The sequence below is a fragment of the Cinclus cinclus genome, chromosome 1, assembly GCF_963662255.1.
Source record: "Cinclus cinclus chromosome 1, bCinCin1.1, whole genome shotgun sequence".
NCBI lineage: Eukaryota > Metazoa > Chordata > Aves > Passeriformes > Cinclidae > Cinclus > Cinclus cinclus.
This window is the reverse complement of record NC_085046.1, coordinates 20,582,718-20,601,619: the sequence shown is the minus strand read 5'-3', so window position 1 is coordinate 20,601,619 and position 18,902 is coordinate 20,582,718. Positions and strand designations below refer to the sequence as shown.

General features: G+C 35.9%; 1 protein-coding gene across 1 annotated transcript in view; it reads right to left on the bottom strand.

Annotated features, from left to right (window-relative positions):
• Positions 1–18,902, bottom strand: part of ITGA8 (integrin subunit alpha 8) — a 108,373-nt gene that overhangs the window by 79,551 nt on the left and 9,920 nt on the right. Inside the window, exons 3-12 of the mRNA XM_062494601.1 lie at positions 17,174–17,274; positions 14,942–15,065; positions 13,430–13,491; positions 12,435–12,480; positions 11,366–11,491; positions 10,180–10,224; positions 8,713–8,756; positions 7,696–7,752; positions 7,449–7,501; positions 1,755–1,960 (exon numbers count right to left, since the gene is read on the bottom strand). Of these exons, the coding sequence (XP_062350585.1) occupies positions 1,755–1,960; positions 7,449–7,501; positions 7,696–7,752; positions 8,713–8,756; positions 10,180–10,224; positions 11,366–11,491; positions 12,435–12,480; positions 13,430–13,491; positions 14,942–15,065; positions 17,174–17,274 (864 nt within the window). The remainder of the gene's footprint in view (positions 1–1,754; positions 1,961–7,448; positions 7,502–7,695; positions 7,753–8,712; positions 8,757–10,179; positions 10,225–11,365; positions 11,492–12,434; positions 12,481–13,429; positions 13,492–14,941; positions 15,066–17,173; positions 17,275–18,902) is intronic.

Below are 18,902 nucleotides of genomic sequence, written 5' to 3'. Positions count from 1 at the left end.
TAAAATTAATTTTCTTTTTCCAGATAACATAGCCAACATAGACAAAAACCTTCACTCCTTCAAACATCCAATGCTTTAGAATGCAAAGCGGAACAATGGAATATCATGTTTTCATCTATATCAATTCATCATTTTATTGAGAAATAGGAAGTGTACTGAGTCAGGAATTTCACAGGAGCCCTTATGCATTATGGAATTAAATAGTTCAATCCTTAAAAATGAGGTGCCATATCCAAGAAGCAGAACTCACAGTACTCTTCTTAGTTTCTGTGTACGGGATGTGGAGACTATTGTCTAGATTGAGATCTAACAGCTGTGCTAGCTGAGCTGGCCAATAGGAAACAATAGAGGATTTGTATCTATAGCTCTCATTTTTGGGTTCTGATCTAGGAGCTGATGCTGGACTTCTTTATTAACCTTAAATTGAGCAATTGGACTCTGTAGCTTCACTCTAAAGGTAGAAGTGCACCAAAGCTCTATGGCATATTTAGTTATGAAGCAGAAGACTTTGGCTCTAGAGTCTTCTTAGTCTTTATACAGTGACAGAGAAAGCAGAAATGTCTTCTGCCTACCTCATCTAAATTCTGGAGAGAAGAGACCAACACTGCCTGCCAAGAGTAGCTGAGGGTATCTGCTATTGCTCACAGGTAGAAATCAGGAATTCTCCACCATGAGGTTCAGCTGTTCTGAACTCCATGGTGGGATTCCAGGACAAGCCAGTGAGTGTACTCTCAGCAGTCACAATCCAATGGCTTCTACCCACAGGATGGTATTCATATTTTGTGCACTCTGAACTCCAGTGCAATTCTGTGACTCCTGACATGAATGATCCCTTGCACAGCAGCCACACAATGAGGACATTGCCCTAGAATCTAGTGGCTAGAGGATTGTGAAAAACAGCCCTCCAGCTAAGGATGAGGAAAGTTCATTAATTTTTCCTTAGTGTGACAACTATTCTAAAGGCTACTGTGCAAAACAGCTCTTCCAGGAAAAACTTCTTGGTGTTTAAGATGCAGACAGACCTGCTTTGAAGATCCCTAACACCCTGGAAATAAGAAGTAAGGAAATGCATGCAGGGAAAACCAAGATGCTACTGACCATGTCTAGGAGGCTAACTCTAGGTGTTCAAGGTATCCCAGCTTTCTCAGGTAATCAAGCAGTTAGTTTAGTTGTTCTGCTTGCTTGAATGTAGGCTGCCAGTTAACTTAAATGAACATTTTGTTGTGTTCATGCTCAAGTACTATAAGCATTTCAGAAAGAACCCATTATGTACCTGTTTTTTTAGTACTTGCATACCAGTGGAAGGCTGATTCCAAAATTGTACTTCTGTATTTGCCCAATTCTTTCATTGCTGACAAAATGCATTATGTACTGAGTCTCATTCAATTATCAAACTCTTCCAAGCATTTGAGGAGAGAACTCTCAAGTTCTTGGAAGCTTTCAAAAGAATGAAACATCTTAACCAAGTAATAAAATGTTAATCAAAGTTATAAAACCAAAGGGATTTTTATTCAAATAAACATACTAATATTTAGTAAAAAAATCACACTGTAGTCAATATGACTGCCCTCTTATTGGTCAGCTTTTCATTATTTGGGTCTCAATAACACTTTCATTAGTATTAGTGTAAATTCTCATTAATTTCAAATATGTCAAAAAGCCTTTCCAAGCACAGCACAGCACAGACATGATATCTGTTGCTTAGGTATTTGCAATTCCACTGTTAGAGACATACTACATTACATACAAATTACCATTATATCCATCTTGATTGAGATCTCCAAGGTGTGTGATTGCACTGCCAAATCTACCAAATACTTCAGTGCCTGTCAGAATTTGTGCATCTTGGAAGAGGAATGCACTTTCTTGCAGGTACAGATAAACTTGCCCAACTTCTTTAGGCTTGCTCTCAAATTCTCGCTCCATAAAAAGAGGGGCACCGACAAGGATATCATCTAAACTGAAACAAAAAATGACAGTGTCACTGAGAGACTAAGTGTAAACAACATAGTTTATACTTTGCCAAACAGGAAGCTGATAATTATCATACAGTCAGACTAACTGAGGTAAGTAGGCACTTCTGGAGTCCTAGTCCAAACATTTGGTCAAAGCATGGTCAGTTAAGAAAGGCTGTCCACAGCTATACTCAGTCCAGTTTTGAATATCTCCATGGACAGAGACTCCACAACCTCTCTGGGCAACTACTTCCAGCGTCTGATCATCATTACAGCCAAAATGTTTCTTTCTAGGCTTAAATGGAATTTCTTGTACTTCAATTCATGCCCACAATAGACATTGAAAATTTACTCTGAAAACTTACACTTTGCAAATGATGACGCTGAAGTCAGGAATCTAAGAATGAATCTGTGTCACTAGAACAAATTCTGTAGATCTGTTTTACTAACAGTGCCAGTGAGAGACCAATTTTAGTACAAACTCTAGTTTTTGTAACATATACAGCAGTAAGTGACCAAAAGAAAAAACCCTGCCACTTTACAACAGATTTTGGAGTAACATACATGAAACAGAAGTAGAACATCAATTAATAGAGAATGTCTCATTGTTGCTTCAAATAGAAACTTGGAAAAAACCAAAGCTCTATTTCTGAAAACATTTCTGTTCAATATTAGGTACACAAGCAGAGCTTGTATAATATTTTGAACTGATTATTAAAGAGAAAGGACAAAATCAAATCATAAAAATAAGATGCTTAGAGGGAAAAGTCTTTCTGTCCATTACGCTACTCCAAGAATAGTTCAGTAGAACACAGACCAATCAAAGCATAGTTTGCATGCTGTTGTTCTAAATATGTTTCAAAACATATTACCAACATTTATTTAGAGGGAATAAAAAGATCCTTTCATGAACTGTGACGAATAAAAACAACCGTGACTGACAGACTCATAAAAAGCAGAAGTATTCTTAATGGATTATTCTGAAATATGAAATTATAGTATCAGATTAACTACTGAAGGTTGCTCAAGGCCAGATAATAAAATAATTTGCATTATATTCAGTGGATATTGATCATCTGTATTAAGGAAGTCTGCTACTGCAAATAACTACAACTACTTGATCCCAGAATATTTAATTTGGAAAACATATTCTCTTGCTCTAAAGTGAAAATTTTTTTCAAACTTTGTAAAACTCACAGAAAACTTGCCATTCTCAATTCATCATATTTCCAATATGAGGCCTTACCTATTAGTAAGCCAAATAGTAAAATTACACTACATTGTTTTTCCTAATCCTGATAGAAAAAAATCTGTATGATTCAGCAGTAGCTCAGCTACTTTTTTGACACTGATGTACACTCTCATTTTAAGATACACACTGTAGAATTTAGCACAGAATATTACATATAGAAAAAGAAATGCATTGTAGAACTTACACATTCTATAAGTTGTGCCAAAATACTTCTAGGAATGTTATTTTTCTACTAAGTTTTATAGTATGTTTCCATAAGGGAAAGTGTAATTCCAAATGTCAGATCTGTTTGGTATAGCTGTCCTATTTTTTTTTGTGTTACATTTTACCCTATGGCATAAATAACTGAAAAAGGAAGGAAGCAGATGCTGCCTTGACATCAAAGGTGGGATTTTCCTTTCACACTAAACATTACAAGTCTTCCTCGACTAATGGAAGATAGTTGTGGTTGGGACAGAATGTCAGATGAAATGGTTGCCATGAAACAATAGCAACAACAAAAACAAATCATAACTGCTCTTTTAAAAATAAGTCATTTTACATATGCCATGGACTAAAAGCTTATACAGTAGCACTATCATCATTTACTACATTAGTATACCTCACAGTCCAGATTTTCCCAGTACATTGGGACCCCACAGAGTTAAGTGCTGTAGAAACCATTAAATAAAATATGAGCTTGGCTACCTTGAATATTTTACAAATGAGCAATTATAAGACTAAAGGAAGATTTTTTTTAGAGGTGATAAGGAACTAAATCATTGAGAGTCAGAAAGTTCTCAGTACATTGATATAAAATAAATAGATACCCAGATACCTTTAATACCCTCATCCATTAAGACCAATATAGAGAGTGCCTAAAACGGTGAAAAGAGACAGACTATGGATTGTGTACTAAAACTCTCTAAGCAGAAGCCTAAGCCAGAACACAAGATTCACCAGGTGATACAGGAAGCAAGCAGACAGGAGCTGGAGCTTGTGGAACATGGAACACAGCATCCCAGGTAGAAGTGCACACTTCTAGAAGTGTTGGGTTATTTTCCCGCTAAAATTTCAACTTCGCTAAAAGAAATGGCAATGACTGTATAAAATGCATGAACAGTCCAGGAAGGAGGGACCAGAATCTGCTAGCTAAGATGGTTCATCTTCTGATGTACTGAGGGACGGGTGGAAGGAAGGCAGTCATCTAACACACTGACCTATTTCTCAAATGGTTATGGGCAGCAGAGCCACCTGGAACACCCACAGCACTTGGTTTGCCTTCCCTCCAGGTTTTCATATGTACTGCTCCCACCAAGGTCTTCCTTTCCTCATCCTCTTAAATTTTCCCCTTCTCTTTCAGAGATGAGCTCTGTAGGTCAAAGCACACTGCTTCAGCAAGTCCTCTGCAAGAAGGAACTCTCCCTTAGGCAATTCTAGAGGTTTGGGATTAGAGTTTGGGTTTTTTGTGCTGTAACAGCATTGTACTATAGATAGAAAGGAAGGATTTTTCAGCTCCCTAACTCTCCCTTATCCTCATTTACTTTCTTCTGGTTCCTGTCCAAGTGGGTAAAATAAGAAAACAATTGCTGCTTGCCATACTTTATACTCAGTTCTGCCTCTCAGCTTCTACAATTTAATTATTTAGATAACAAGCAGTCAGGGGGGCACGGGGGTGTATGCACTTGCTGGGCTCTAAGTGACTATGTGATTAGTATTATGCCTTTTTGTTGGTGAAGGAAGATATTCCAATTGGCCTCTTAAATTGTAGGAGTTTGTATTTACAAATTTAAGAGTTCTGAGTCAAATTCAGCTTGATGTGATTACTTTTAAAAGGCCATATGAATAAATAAAAGCAAAAGCCCCTGGCCAGTAATATTAACCATGAAATGCAGTTCAGTGTGCAGTGGTATTTTGAACTAACTGGTTCATTAGATGTCATTATTGCACTAAGATGCTAGAGTTAACTATATATTAAATATAGTTAAATATATATTAATTTTTTCTCCAACACAAAAAAGTAACCAGTCAGTATTACTTCCCTTCTGATTACCAAAAAAAAAAAATTCTTTAAAAAGCACAAAGCTGACCACCTGCTGAGACTGTATGCCATTCCTTTGTATCCTGCAGAGTAATAAAAAGCAGGAATGTGGGAAATGTCAAGAGGTCAAAGTATAACTATGGAAAGCTTTGATGTAGGCCAAATAAATAAAACAGCAAACAGTTTATTTCACTATTTTTATTGGATTAATTCAGCCTAAATTGAAAGTGTTTTCTTTTTATCTCTTTACTAGGACTGTAGCCTGTAAGTTGATGGTAAAGCTTGATTTGTTAAGTTCCATTGTGGACTTCTCTTTATTACTAATAGGCAACTAAAGGGTAGTTCAAACAATATCCTCAATTTCCCTATTCTGCCTACAATCCTGATGTAATGCAGATAAAACTGCATGAGTCTCTTTGGAATACCCATAGAAATGCTGGGCCAGGTCTACAGAGCTTTTTTTTTCCTAAGATGAGCCTAATCTCTAAGCCATATCATAAGTCTTATTACAGACAAGCACCATTCCTAATAATATTGTATTATTTTTTTCAGCAAAAACTTAATCAGGTTTCTCATACTGATAAGGCCACCACTGCCTCCTCATCTTCAGCTAAATAAAATGGCTAAGTGAATTTGAAGTGTTAATTTCCCTATTGCTTTTCCCCCCTCTTTTACTCTTCCTTTCAGATAAATATTTCTATTGATTATATGTGTAAACCAGCAAGACAGACCACATATCTAATCAGACATGTTTACCAAGTAGAGCTTTTTGTGTTTTGTTTTCTGTGGGATGTTTGGATCTCAGAAAGAGTCTTTAGATTTCCTTAAAGATATTGACTGGGAGACCACACAGGCCTCAACAGCAGTTTGATTATATTATTGACATAAACTGTGGTTTTAGAGGTATACAGAAAGTATAAGACCTGCCAAGTAACCCTATGGTTAACAGGAAATAACCTGCACAGGAAATAGTTTGGTTCAATGAGAGTTAAATAATAAGTTCCCTGGAAGTCTAATGAGTGTTTATTGCACCTTAGATTAATGTTTCTCCACCGTTTCACATTTGTAATACATCAGTAGGACTAAATTAATTCTGATTCTGTATATCATAAAAACAGAAATTTTCAAAATCTGTGATATTATGACAAAATTTTATTTCAGAAACTTGGAAAGATTTGAGTACTAAGAAGCCACCACGGAAATGGCTGAAGCTTCTGTTCTGTTGTTGTTTTGTAACTGCAATAACACTTTACCACCTTGTTACTTTTCTCTTCTTTTGTAAAACTCATTCTTTAAAGGGTCACTAGTCACTGGTGAGAAGCAATGACTTAGCCCAGAAAAGTTATTTCATGCACTATGTTTAAGCACTTAATAAGAATTGATCACAAAAAAAAATATTATGTAGACACATCTGAGACATTTTGAAATACACAAGAGTACACTACATCTCTAAATATCATCCTGGCTCATCTTTGTGCAGACTTCCAAGCCTCTGAGTTTCAGGGATCTTTATCTCCTTGCTAGATAGCTACTGTAAATATTCTCTTACTAAATTCCTCTTCTTCTAAAATATTTAATCAGACTTTGCATAACTTGAAAGTTAACAAGGGTTTTGTTCAACCTGAAACCCCCAAGTATCTTAGGGATATGATCCCCAAGTATCATGACCTTGGGAGGGGAGCATCATTATCCCTCTGACACACACAGTGCCTGCCATAACAACTGTAGGACACAGACACTTGTTGGTCCATGGGATGGTAAAAATGGATGGCCAGCCAGCAGGTGCTGGAATGAGGAAAGAAGAGCTGATGACATTAGAAGGCTTTTAAAATTGAGAAGTGACACTATGGATGAGAAGACTTTTCTGTATGTGAGAATGGGAGAATGAACTTCTGACTTTCATCTACCTCTTCCCTGTGGTAGCTAGTGCAGTTTATTCACTGTTTTTCTACCTGGGTCTGTTTCCTAGGACTCTTTACTCCTCTGACACACTGCTTTGAATAAATATTCGGGAAGATAAACACCCAAACTAGGCCTGCAAATACCCATGCCACTGTTACTGCACAAAGCTAAGTCGATGTGAACAATTAAAATTAGAGAAGCAGAGAAGCCAAGAGAAGCATTGTGAGGTATGAAGTACCTGAAAACCTACATTTATTAATACATATCAGTCATTGCTTCTATTAATGTTCAGTGGAGCTGAATATATTTGGTAACCTACCCATCATTGTTAACATCAGATACTGCAACTGTGTACCCAAAATAGGACGCCATCTGAAAATAAAAAACAACAGATAGCCTTTCATACTTGATATAAAATGTAAAGTTTATTACTGATTACCCTCTTTGTTTATATGATCATTATTACAAAAAACATTTTATATATATTTAATATATTCTTGAAATATATTAAGTAAACTAAATGCTCTAGAGATACAATATTTCATCACATAGTTGCTTGATATTACCTGCTCACCAGTGAAGTTCTGGATAAAGGTCAAATCAGAAGAATTAATAATTGAGACCTGGCAATAGAAGAATAAGGAAAGTTTCAAGCACACATGGAGATGCTACAGCACGACATCACTGCAAAAGAATTTGACACACTTCAAGATGGTCCAAGTGGCCATGAAAAAACAGTTCTTTTTCTGTCCCACCACAGTTTTCCTGTATGATCTTGAATAAATAGCTAAGATTTCATGACCCTTAGGTTCCCCATGAAAAAAAAAAATAGGGAAAAGTATTTCCCTTCCTTGCTGGACACTGAACAAGAGCAAATCACAGACAATCAACTATTCAGTGACTAGGCATGAAAACATGAACTTAAAATAGTATACATAGATATATAAACATATATATACATACACACCTACTTCCTAAAAAAAATTGAAAACTAGTCCCAAAGACACAAACTGGAGAATGTGTCTGTGATCTCTTTTCCCAGGCAGGTTACTTGTGGAACTTTTTACCTGTAAGTTAAAAGCTGTATCCACAATATGTAGTATATTGTTTTCTCCCTTCACTTCAAATTGTATATCATGACTCTTTACACCTGGATTTCAGGGTATACACTTACAGCACTGAAAGTAAACATTGGGTATGAATAATCTGAACTTGGGACTCCTCTGCTCTGTGGACACAGCATTGCACAAAAATATGCTAACCTATGGGTGAGCTTAGGTCTGATAACACTCAGTGGGTACAGGGAGACAGGTACTAGTCAGACTCAGAGCATGTAATTGTAATTGTGATTGCCTATTGAGAACAGACTTCAGAAGGGACTAAATGCTTACCATTTGAAACCCAAACCAGTGAAGGCATTTCAACCCAGCCCAATAAGCCTGAGGGTGAAAGTCAGTGGCAGTTTTCTCTGATTTGAAAGTTTTGTACGAAAGAGACAGAAAATATAATGTAGCATTTAACCTTACAGATAGCTTAATTGCCTTCTCACTGTAAATATTATAAAATGAAGGTTCAGTACATACATAGCCAAAGTTCTGTGCTCCCCTTGGGACTCCAGCAACAAGCTCTGAAAGGATAAATGACCAACAGTGAACTGATTTTGCAATCATGTTGAGCATGCAACATGCATCCCACACCACTTAAAACTTCCTTGATGTATATGTCAAATCCCTTAGGATTTTGATTTTGATCTCTATCTGAAAGACCTCTAAATCACTTCAAGCCATTATTTCGTAAGACTATAGCATTCATTCAGTTCATTTACTTGCACAAAATGTTACACTCAGACTTTTGAATACACCCATCCATGGATCTCTTTTTGTCTAGTATTGATTAGCATAGCACAGTATAATTAACTTCTTCATGCAATTCAGCTTGCTACCTGACAGCTGTGTATTGATGGAATGAGAATTTGTTATGGCATCACACACTAGAGCACAGAAGCTAAATAGAAATGTCATTACAAATACTTCTTTTCTTTTTTGCCTACGGACAGTTTATCTCATCCATTATCTTGCTTTATGCTATGTAAGTGCTTGACAAAATCTGCACAGTCTATCTAAAAGCATTACAAGGAAATTTTTGCGAGAGACACTGGAAAGATCCACTGAGTAAGAACATTAAATATTAGACCTAGCTGCCTTCTAGGAGTAATTTTGCTCAATGGTGAAATCTTAAAACTGCTAGCAGAAAAAATGCTTAAAAAAGTAAGATAAAACCAAAGTCCCAGCCTGCAGTCTTGTGGTCTATACCTTCTCCCACTAGCATATCCACATTAGAAGACAGCAGCAGGAACTTCAGATAAAAGAGCACCTCAGCCACCTGCTTGTACTGATGCAGCCTTCCTCTGTTCCTCACTGGGATCATATACCCCCCTCTGATTGAATGTATTTGCTCAAGGGGAAATAGAAGCATTAATGAAGGCCTGAACATGACACAGGATAAATCTCCAACTATGCAATATTTTTATGCCAGTCATTCACATGATACAATGATTCAAAAATCATCCACTATAAAACTTTGAGTATGCATTAAAAAAGCAGCCAAAAAATTTAGCCTTCCATTACTCTTTTTACATGTCATAGTGTTTGGCTCAAAACTGTGTGTTTGTTAATTTATTTTCTGAATCCTTCATAATGCAGGACAGTCAATATTAACTTCAGACAGACTAAGCAGTAGCAATTCTGGAGCACTGGGTTTCCTTGTGGAAATGTACTGTGTCCCTGTTGGCTTTGTCAGTCTGGACTACAGAGCTGCTCAGCCCCTCAAGAAAGCCACACCTTATGGAATTCAAGTTTTTGTGTTACTTTAATTCTGTAATGTTATACTGTCTAAGGAAATAGTTGTGTCTGAGAATACTGACTACAGATAGCTTAAGTCTCACCAGTATTTCAAATGTATAATAGGTAGCTTCCTTTGTAGAGACCCAAAACAAGGAATTTAGTAAGTGCACAACCATACGGTTTTCATTGAAGTACACAGGTGCTTACCTTGTTCAGAATCCCCAGTAAATTCCCCAGCAGCCACTGAGTATCCTGTTTTAAGATAAATTTAAAAAAAAGCCTAACTTGATAAACAATTTCTTAAAAAAATAATAAAGACCATCAGATTTGTCTGTTCAATGGATCTGCTGGATGTAAGTTTTCTAACATTTTCTAAAACCGTGTGCAGAAAAGGAAAATTGTTTATCACACTACTGTGTTAGGTCTGAATTAGTGGTAGGTCTTAATATATAAGAAATTGATCCCTCTTCTCCAAAACCAAACTTCTAAATCAACAATACTTATTAATTAATCTGAAAAAACACCCACCAGGTAGTATAATGTTTTGCCCTAATAGCTATTGACACAATTCAGGTCTTCATTATTGTACTGTAATGTGTGAGTGTCCTGGCTGAGCTTTATATGGAAAACAGATTTCCAAAGATGTACTAAAGCACCTCCTGGAGCTTTAGTAAACCTGTGAGATAGTTACTACTGTCACAGTAAAGAAAGACTTTCAGATTGTATCAGGGACTTTAATTTCAAATCTATAGGCAACAGTCCAAGGACGCGCCTTCAAATTCCACTGAATCTTTTCTATAAATGTGTGAAGAAAAACCTGCCTTACATGCAGAGACATGTGAGTATCAAGAAAATTCTTAGAGATCAGTACTAATAAAAAGTAGATAAGGAGCCTTTTTTCTATTAATTACATAGTATCTTCAAATTGACTTTTGTTATTACTTACTTTGATTGTACCTTTTAAATATCAGTGAGAATAAAATGGGTATTTGTGTAGTACTGTACAAAATACCACAGACTGAATTTGAATTTATCTAATAAAAATCGAAATTGTCTTTAATTACATTAAGTTAAATCCATCATCTTGCAATGAAAAAAATACATAAATGGGAAAATTCTGTATTTCTGCTTAATTATTTAAGAACAAATAATAAGAACCCTAACATGCCATTTAAGATCTCAACTTTCAAAACCTGTTGCTGTGCATCATTTTAAGAATGTTAATAATCTTGCTGAAGTAACCAGCAAACTACTGGTTTGATGTTGTGTTTAAGGCAAAACATATTCAAATCTTCTCATAATTGGGATAATAGTAATGTAGGGCTTGTTTTCATATTTATGTAAAACTCATCCTTTTAGAACATATTCCTAACTAATACAGAACTCAGCTTACCCATGTAATTGTCATCATATGAGGGTGGTGCCACTCCTGTTTGCTTCTCTCGTGCCAGTTTCCTCAGAATATCCTTGAAGGAATAATTCGCAATGATGTCCGCAATACTTGCAGTGATTACCTGTCCTGGATTCAAACAGCTTCATAAATGAAAGGGACCTAAAAGAGGGCCAGGTTCTATAAAACAGGGCTAGCAGAACACCAGAAGAGAACAGAAAGGACACTAATACAGCACAGATGCAAAGAGTAGATAACTTCTCTCAAGCTTCCTCCATTAGTACCCTGTAAATCTCAAGAGTACAAGTAAATCCATAAAACAAAGCACTGAATCTCTATTGAAGCATTACAAAAACACCACCAGACCTATTGCAATGTACTAATTCAAACTAAAGTCACTGTACTGTACAAATGTAGATCAATGAAAGCAATTTCTCAGTGGAGAATTCAAAGCTATGAATGCCTTAAATAATAATCATTAGATCTTCTTTAAAAAAATAATGCCAAAAACACACATCAAAGAGGCTGACAGTGGGCAAGCAGGTAGGCAGAGGCTGGGAATCAGCTACATCACACATGTAAGAACAGGTTAAAGCAAAAATAACCTCTTAATTCTTTACCAAAACATCTTCAAGGTTTTCTCAACAACATGAGAAAACTACATCTTGGAATCTACAGTAATACCACAAATAAACTTAAAATACATGTAGATAACTATAAAAGGTTATGTAAAGTAACAAATATTTTTTAAATAGTACATTTAATCTACAAATACTAGCAATTTTTAAACCTGCACTATTTCTAGGGAAAAAATCAATTTATTAATTAAATGACAAATATACTAAAATGCCAACATAAAAATAGCGATTTGCATTTAACTTCCTATTCAACATATATCCTGGGTTTTTGTAGCATTTTTATGCTCAGTTGCTTGTTAAGCAATTATTTTGATTTACATTTGATGAAAATAAGATCAGAAAGTGGTAATCCTAAAATAACAAAACATTGGAAATCTAGAATGATACTTTCTGCTTCACTTCTTAGATCCAGTTAACCAGCCAGATGAACATACCTTGCCAATAAAAACTACCGGGCCCACCTACTATCAGGTCTCCATTCTACAAAAAGCAGAATTAAATAAAATTACACAACAAAAGAATACAGCAAAATTAAGCATGCATGGGAATAAAAGCAATTTAAATGACCAAAATAATATTGTAATCATGATAAAGGAGAATAGCCATGTTCAAGGAAAGGATGTAGGTGCATGGATGCACAGGAAAACCTACAGTTAAAAAAAAAAAAAAGTTAAAATTACTCTAATGCATCTGCACTTGAATGAAAGCCATTTAAACATAACATTTAAAAAAATGCTGCTTATTTGTAACAAAACAAAGTTAACAGAAAAGAGGATGCTCACATTCAATCAAACGACAGTGATATTTTATAGAGAATTATACAATGCAGCTGTAGAACACTCAAAACAGTGGCAATGGTCAAAGTTACCTGAGGCCCTGGCACTGTAATAATGGCCCAGAAAAACAACAATCTTGAAAAGTTTATCCAGTCTCCCACAGCACAATTTCTGGACCCTCTTGGCATTTAAGAAAATCTAGTTCTTTCCCTTAAGTGCTTTCACCCTCCCATGAGAATGGTTTTATTCAATGACTAGTTTGCCACCAAAAGCATCCTTATATAGGCTATTTTAACTTTTTAAAACTAGTTGGTGCCTGCCCCGCTGCTTCCTGAAAGTCAAGTAAAGTATTTTTAAGTGGGACAGACTGAGATAGAAGCACATAGAAGTTTTTGCCTAATTATCTGTTAAGATAAACTGAGACAGATTGGAATGCTGCAAAGAGATAAACAGGTGCTGACTGAATATTTCTTTTTATTAATGAAACAAGAAATTTTGAAACTTGAAAAGGTCGAAAGAATTTGCAACAACTTCACAAAACTTTCCATTTCCAACAGCATGGAGATAAACTCATGATCACTCAGACATTACTTGAACCCTGCAGTTATATTACAATGACATTTGGTCAAAATACTTAAGAAGCGGAACCTCACCTTGTAAAAATCTAAGCTGAAACCTGCTTGACAAAAGCCTTGTCCTTCAGGATCTGCATTGCCTGCAATTATGAAGATAGAAGCATTTTATTGATTTTACAGTGCATATGGAAGATAACACAGATATTCCTGGAGCTGTAATGCTATGAAATGCAATAGTGCCAATATATGTGAAAATACATACTCTTTTTTAGAAGAGGCAGAGTAAATCAAGACCTTCTACAAGACCCTGATCATGCAGTCCCTTGAGAAGCTTTTGAAAATAGGTCCTTCCACTTGGGATATTTTCCTCCCACTGCCATGAAAAGACCCTTGAAACAACTATGAGGGATTCAGTTTTAATTTAGCTGGAGATAAAGAAAGTAAAAAACTCAGCAAGATTGTAGAATGCTCATCACAGTCTGATCTGTCATAAATGCAAAAATAAATGTTTACTAAGGTGTTCCCCAAAAACTTTGACACAATGTAAGGGTCAGGATAGATACATGAAAAAACAACTCTCCTGCTTCTGACTACATTTATTTCCATTCTCCAAATCCTTATACAATTGTGCAAAGTGTGTCAGCATGCATCTTATGGCAATTCCGTGTGCGTCAGAGTGCCAGAAGACTGCAGCATTGTGAAACTGAGAGTAGGAATGGCCACTTGAACTCTCTCTTCAAATGACATAAGCCTTTGCTGAAGCTCCAGTGAGACATCAGTAAGTACATAAACCAGATCTTAAGGTCACCGCTTCTTACAGATTCAGCTTCTTTCTGTACCTCTGCATGCAGAGACAAGGATTAGGCTTTAAAAGGAAGACACAATAGAACACTGCTTAAAGTCCTACTACAATAGGCATAGAATGCTGAACGAGATGAATGACTGGTAATAACCTAATGTGTGATGATATTTTCTGCAGACTTCTAGGTACCTGAGCCTGGTTTTAAATATACATGTGGCTTATCCCTATTCCCAAAGAATCAAGGCACAAAGATGGCTACTATGTCCTCAGAGCAGCACAGAGGAGTGTGGAACAGCAGTGCTAATGTGCATGGCTTTCTTCCATGCTGAAAGCTCTTCACAAGTGAGCTCTTGTGGATGACATTAGCATGAGTGATGATACAGGCCTGTCTGTTTCTAAGCAGTGTCTGGTCTTCAAATTGTGACCTTGTGATGAGGCATTTTACTCAGCATAAGTATGAATAATTGGTTTAATATGCTGACTGGTTCTTATCTAGATCTATTTGCTGTGTTTTAAAGCCACAAAAATTGAACCAATTATAGCTCATTGCCATAACCACACACACTTAATTTACTTAGTTTCTCCTCTTTTAATCAATTACACAACTAAGCAACCATCTGTAGGCATATAGTTTCATGTTAATTTTTCTTCACACTCTCATCCAATGCAGTAACATTATACAGTAACCTTCATTCAACCAGGACTCCCTGGTGTGAAGACTGAAAGAATGAAAACATTCAGTGCAAAATCAATTCCTTCAACGCAGGACTGTTCATATTAATACTTACTGTTGCGACAAGGTGAATATTCAGCATAGGCACTGAAGTTCTGAATTGCTACATAGCAGGTGCCAACAGGGTCCTTCTCAGGGCTGTCTTTAAGGGTTCTCCAGTGATACAAAGGAGCACAAGCCTATAAAAACAGAAACACAAACCAGAAAACACACATACTTTCAAAAACTCTTGCATCTGGCAAATACAGTTTTTAATAGGCTGTGTACAAGGATTCTCTCTGGTGTTGTATGGTTCATATAGCAATGATTAAAAGATGATGACAGAAGAAAATGCAGGACCACTGCTTCATATAATTTCATTATAACCTGAAAAGCTCACTGAGGTTTCACATATAGCCTTTGGCAGGTGAAATCTGTCAGGGACTGCAAGTCACATTTAAGCCATGTTACAAATACCCTCTAAGTCTGCTTCACAAGTAATATGTTTACTCTATTACTGCTCATTGCACAGGAGCTGATCCCATAATTAAGGTGCATATCATATACATGAGGCTGAAGGCAATCCCAGCTCTGTCCTAGCATGTCCTAAGATAAAAAGGCATAGCAACAGAACTGACTCCACTTAGCAGAATGTTTGTCAGATGGTTGTCATATGGCAAATCACAATCATCAGAGTATCTGCCTCCTCATAAATCCCTGGTTCAAATCTTCATAGACAGGATACAGTTATAAGGCATTCAACAGTCTGAGTGAGTAGTTTTTTGCTAAGGAAGTTTTGGCTAGATATTTAATCTTCTGTGTTAGAGAAGTGGTGTTACACATGTGACAGAGGAAAGATAAAAGACACACAACTTGTGAAGAGAGAAGCATTATCTTTTTTGAAAGTAGTATGTGTCCTGTGGGGGTGATTTTAGGTACATTTGACATCAAGCCAAATGGATTGAAACAAGAACAATATAATCATAAACACTGACTTAATGCAGTTTAGTATTAAATCTGTAACTTAAAACCAAGCTCCTGACAGTTTGATGACATTTTCTTCTTCTCTTAGCCTACAAAGCTTAACAGACAAAGCTTCCCAGCTTTGGTGTCCAAATTTTTGCCCGAAAAGTGTTGAGTATACCTCAGTTTCAGATTCTGAGAAGAGTTACCCCAAATAAATCAAGTTTGGTTCAGTATAGACAGCACAGCTGTTGGAGATGAGTTTTTCTGCTCACTTGATTAAGATTTCACAAATGGTGGTAAATAAGCATTTTATTTCAATTTGTGAATTGTTTAGTAGAGTACAGAAAATGAAAAATGTTCATCTATTTTTAGAATTGTTATGTTTACTTAGCTGTGTAACAGAACAGGGTGATGCTCTACTCATTACCTGTTTCATTTCAAAATCCTTCTGCAGGTTAACCACAAGGAATACTATATAAGGAAAAGTATTTTCTTTCAACACTTCCTCCTTTTTGCCTACTTTTAAAGTAGTAATTGGAAGTTTTAATCAAATCCCAAGGTAATTATTCATTTGGTAATTGTAAAAACTAGTAAAGCTAATGACCAAACCAATTATTTCTATCACAATTACTTCAGTGCTGTTTTTAATGTAAACCGTAATGCAACTGGAAATATAAAATGTCTGTGTATAAGCAGCATCACCAGCACTTTACTTGGCAATAGAAATACCTGCCCACTGCTAGGCCTCTATCAATACAGGTAAAAAGTTCAGTCAAACTGGAAAACAGATACTGCATTTTCATAGCCATCTTGATTTGGAGCTTTTTTATCAGCTGTTTTTATCAGTTGATTTTTTTGCAGCTGTTTCACCATGATTATGACATAGCTGTTCAAAACAATGCAAATGTGACAAAAGAGGTGCTTTCCTAACTGAACAGAGGTTCTTGGCTTTCAAAACATTTCATTACATTCAAATACATGCAATTTCACTACATTCTGTGTTTAACATGTCAAATATATCTTCATAATACCAAACACTGTATAGCATATAGCTATCAGTTCCTATGTATCTCTGAAATATGTCCATTATCTGTTAAAAAGTATCATTCCCTTCCACAACAATATAACATTCAGCTGTTTTCACAAGGCAGCAGGATTATCTTCACTTGATCAACTCAACCTGATTCTATAGGTTGCTTCTGATTTTTTATATGTCCTCTGTTTTATAACTCACGTATAATCAGAGTTTTTTCCATAATGTACACATAGAAAGATATTAAACATATACATTTAAGAAAAGTAAACATTGTATCCAAATGAGTATTAAATGCATAAGACTTACCACAACTTTTTCTTTATGGGCTTTGACTGTTGCCCCAAACCACTGATTTGTCTTGAATTCAATAGGTTCTCTGGTGCCATTGACTTTAATTTTCCTGTTGTCTGAAAAAGAAAGAAGCACTATGTTGATGGCTTATTTTTAATACAAGCAAACAAATTAACAGATATATAACATTGCATCCACTTGTCATCATCCAACCCATTCAATAGGAAATGGACTTCTTATTATCATTTAACCTTTTCACGGGTCAGCAGAAACCACCTTAAATTCACACATGGAAATTCAAAATAATAACACTTAAACTTTAGAAAAAAACACACGACTAGAATAAGAAATGTTCTGTTTCCCCCTGCCAAAGGAAATGGTTATTTGGAATTTGTGAAGAAGAATGAACAAGAATCTACAAAAATAGGTGAAAAGCCCTAAAAAGTTTTCTCAGATATGGTAAAAACTTTCCATGTAAAAAGCACATTCCATAATTAGATTTTGTCAAACAAATTACATTTCTCAGCATGCTTATTCAAAGACCAACATTACAGATAGCAAAGGACTTAGTTTTTTAACAGAATTACATGTGTACACACTGTCACAAGAGACAGCTTCCTAATGTTCCTTTATATACACTCTTGCAGATGTCAGCATAAGAGAAGCCATCTGGGCAAAGATTCAGGCCAATTATAATGCATTTCAGGTTTTAATAAAAAGCAGACATCCCTTCTCTTCACCCTCAGTTCTCTGAAGTAAACTGATTTCCCATATGTTCATGAGCTATGCTCTTCCCTTACCAGTCATTGCTAATGAACTTTTCAATTTATATATAAGCAGGGCATTACTCCTACCCCCTTGTATCTGCATTCCTTTATGTTTGTTTCTGGTTCCTATCAGGAGGGATTTCAAAAGAATCAATCCTTTTTAGTCACTCTAAGTGAAAATAAAACCACATACTGTATACCTTGGAATGTTAAAAAAAAAAGTAGTGTCAGATCATATTCTAAGGATTTACATACATTCTTAAATAACAGAGAAAAAAACAGCCAACATTTTAAAAAGTCAACACTCCTCGGGATTTGCCCAGCAGGAATACAGGAGATACCTGAATGTTTTCTAGGATGTTAGCTCACCACTGACTTCAGCTTATTGTAACCACATAAAAACTATAAACTGAATTAGAAAGAAAAAAAATGCATCATACTTGGAGAACAAGGGTACTCTACCTCTGTATTTTTTCCTAATACACACAAAGAAAAGTTGAATGAGAAAGAATCTTTTAAAGTTTGAAAGGCTCTAAGAAAACATCTTCCTTCATACAAGTATTTGCATCTGTGCTGCACCAATTACAGCAGCTATGAAGTTCATGCTTAGCTAGAGACATTTCAGGAATATTTAGCTCTCAAAAATTCAGGAAGTATAATTTAAAATTACTCAAAAAAAATGCATTTTATTGAAGTTAGGCCTAAACTTGTACGGATGTGAGAGACAGAGTATTTGACACACTGCATGTTAGGTGCTGCCAGCTCCTACCTAGCTGTTGGCAACACTACTTTTGATTATTTTTTCCAATGAAGTCAGACCCTTTCAGACTTTAAAGGTTTCTTTCTTCTTTTTTTAGTGCTTCAGCAGATCTGAATATGATCAATGTCCACAGATGGGGTCTTGATAGAAACAATGCTTTTGAAGCTTGAAAATCAGCCATGGCCAGTTACAGCAGCCAATGCTAGCCTGGCTCTGA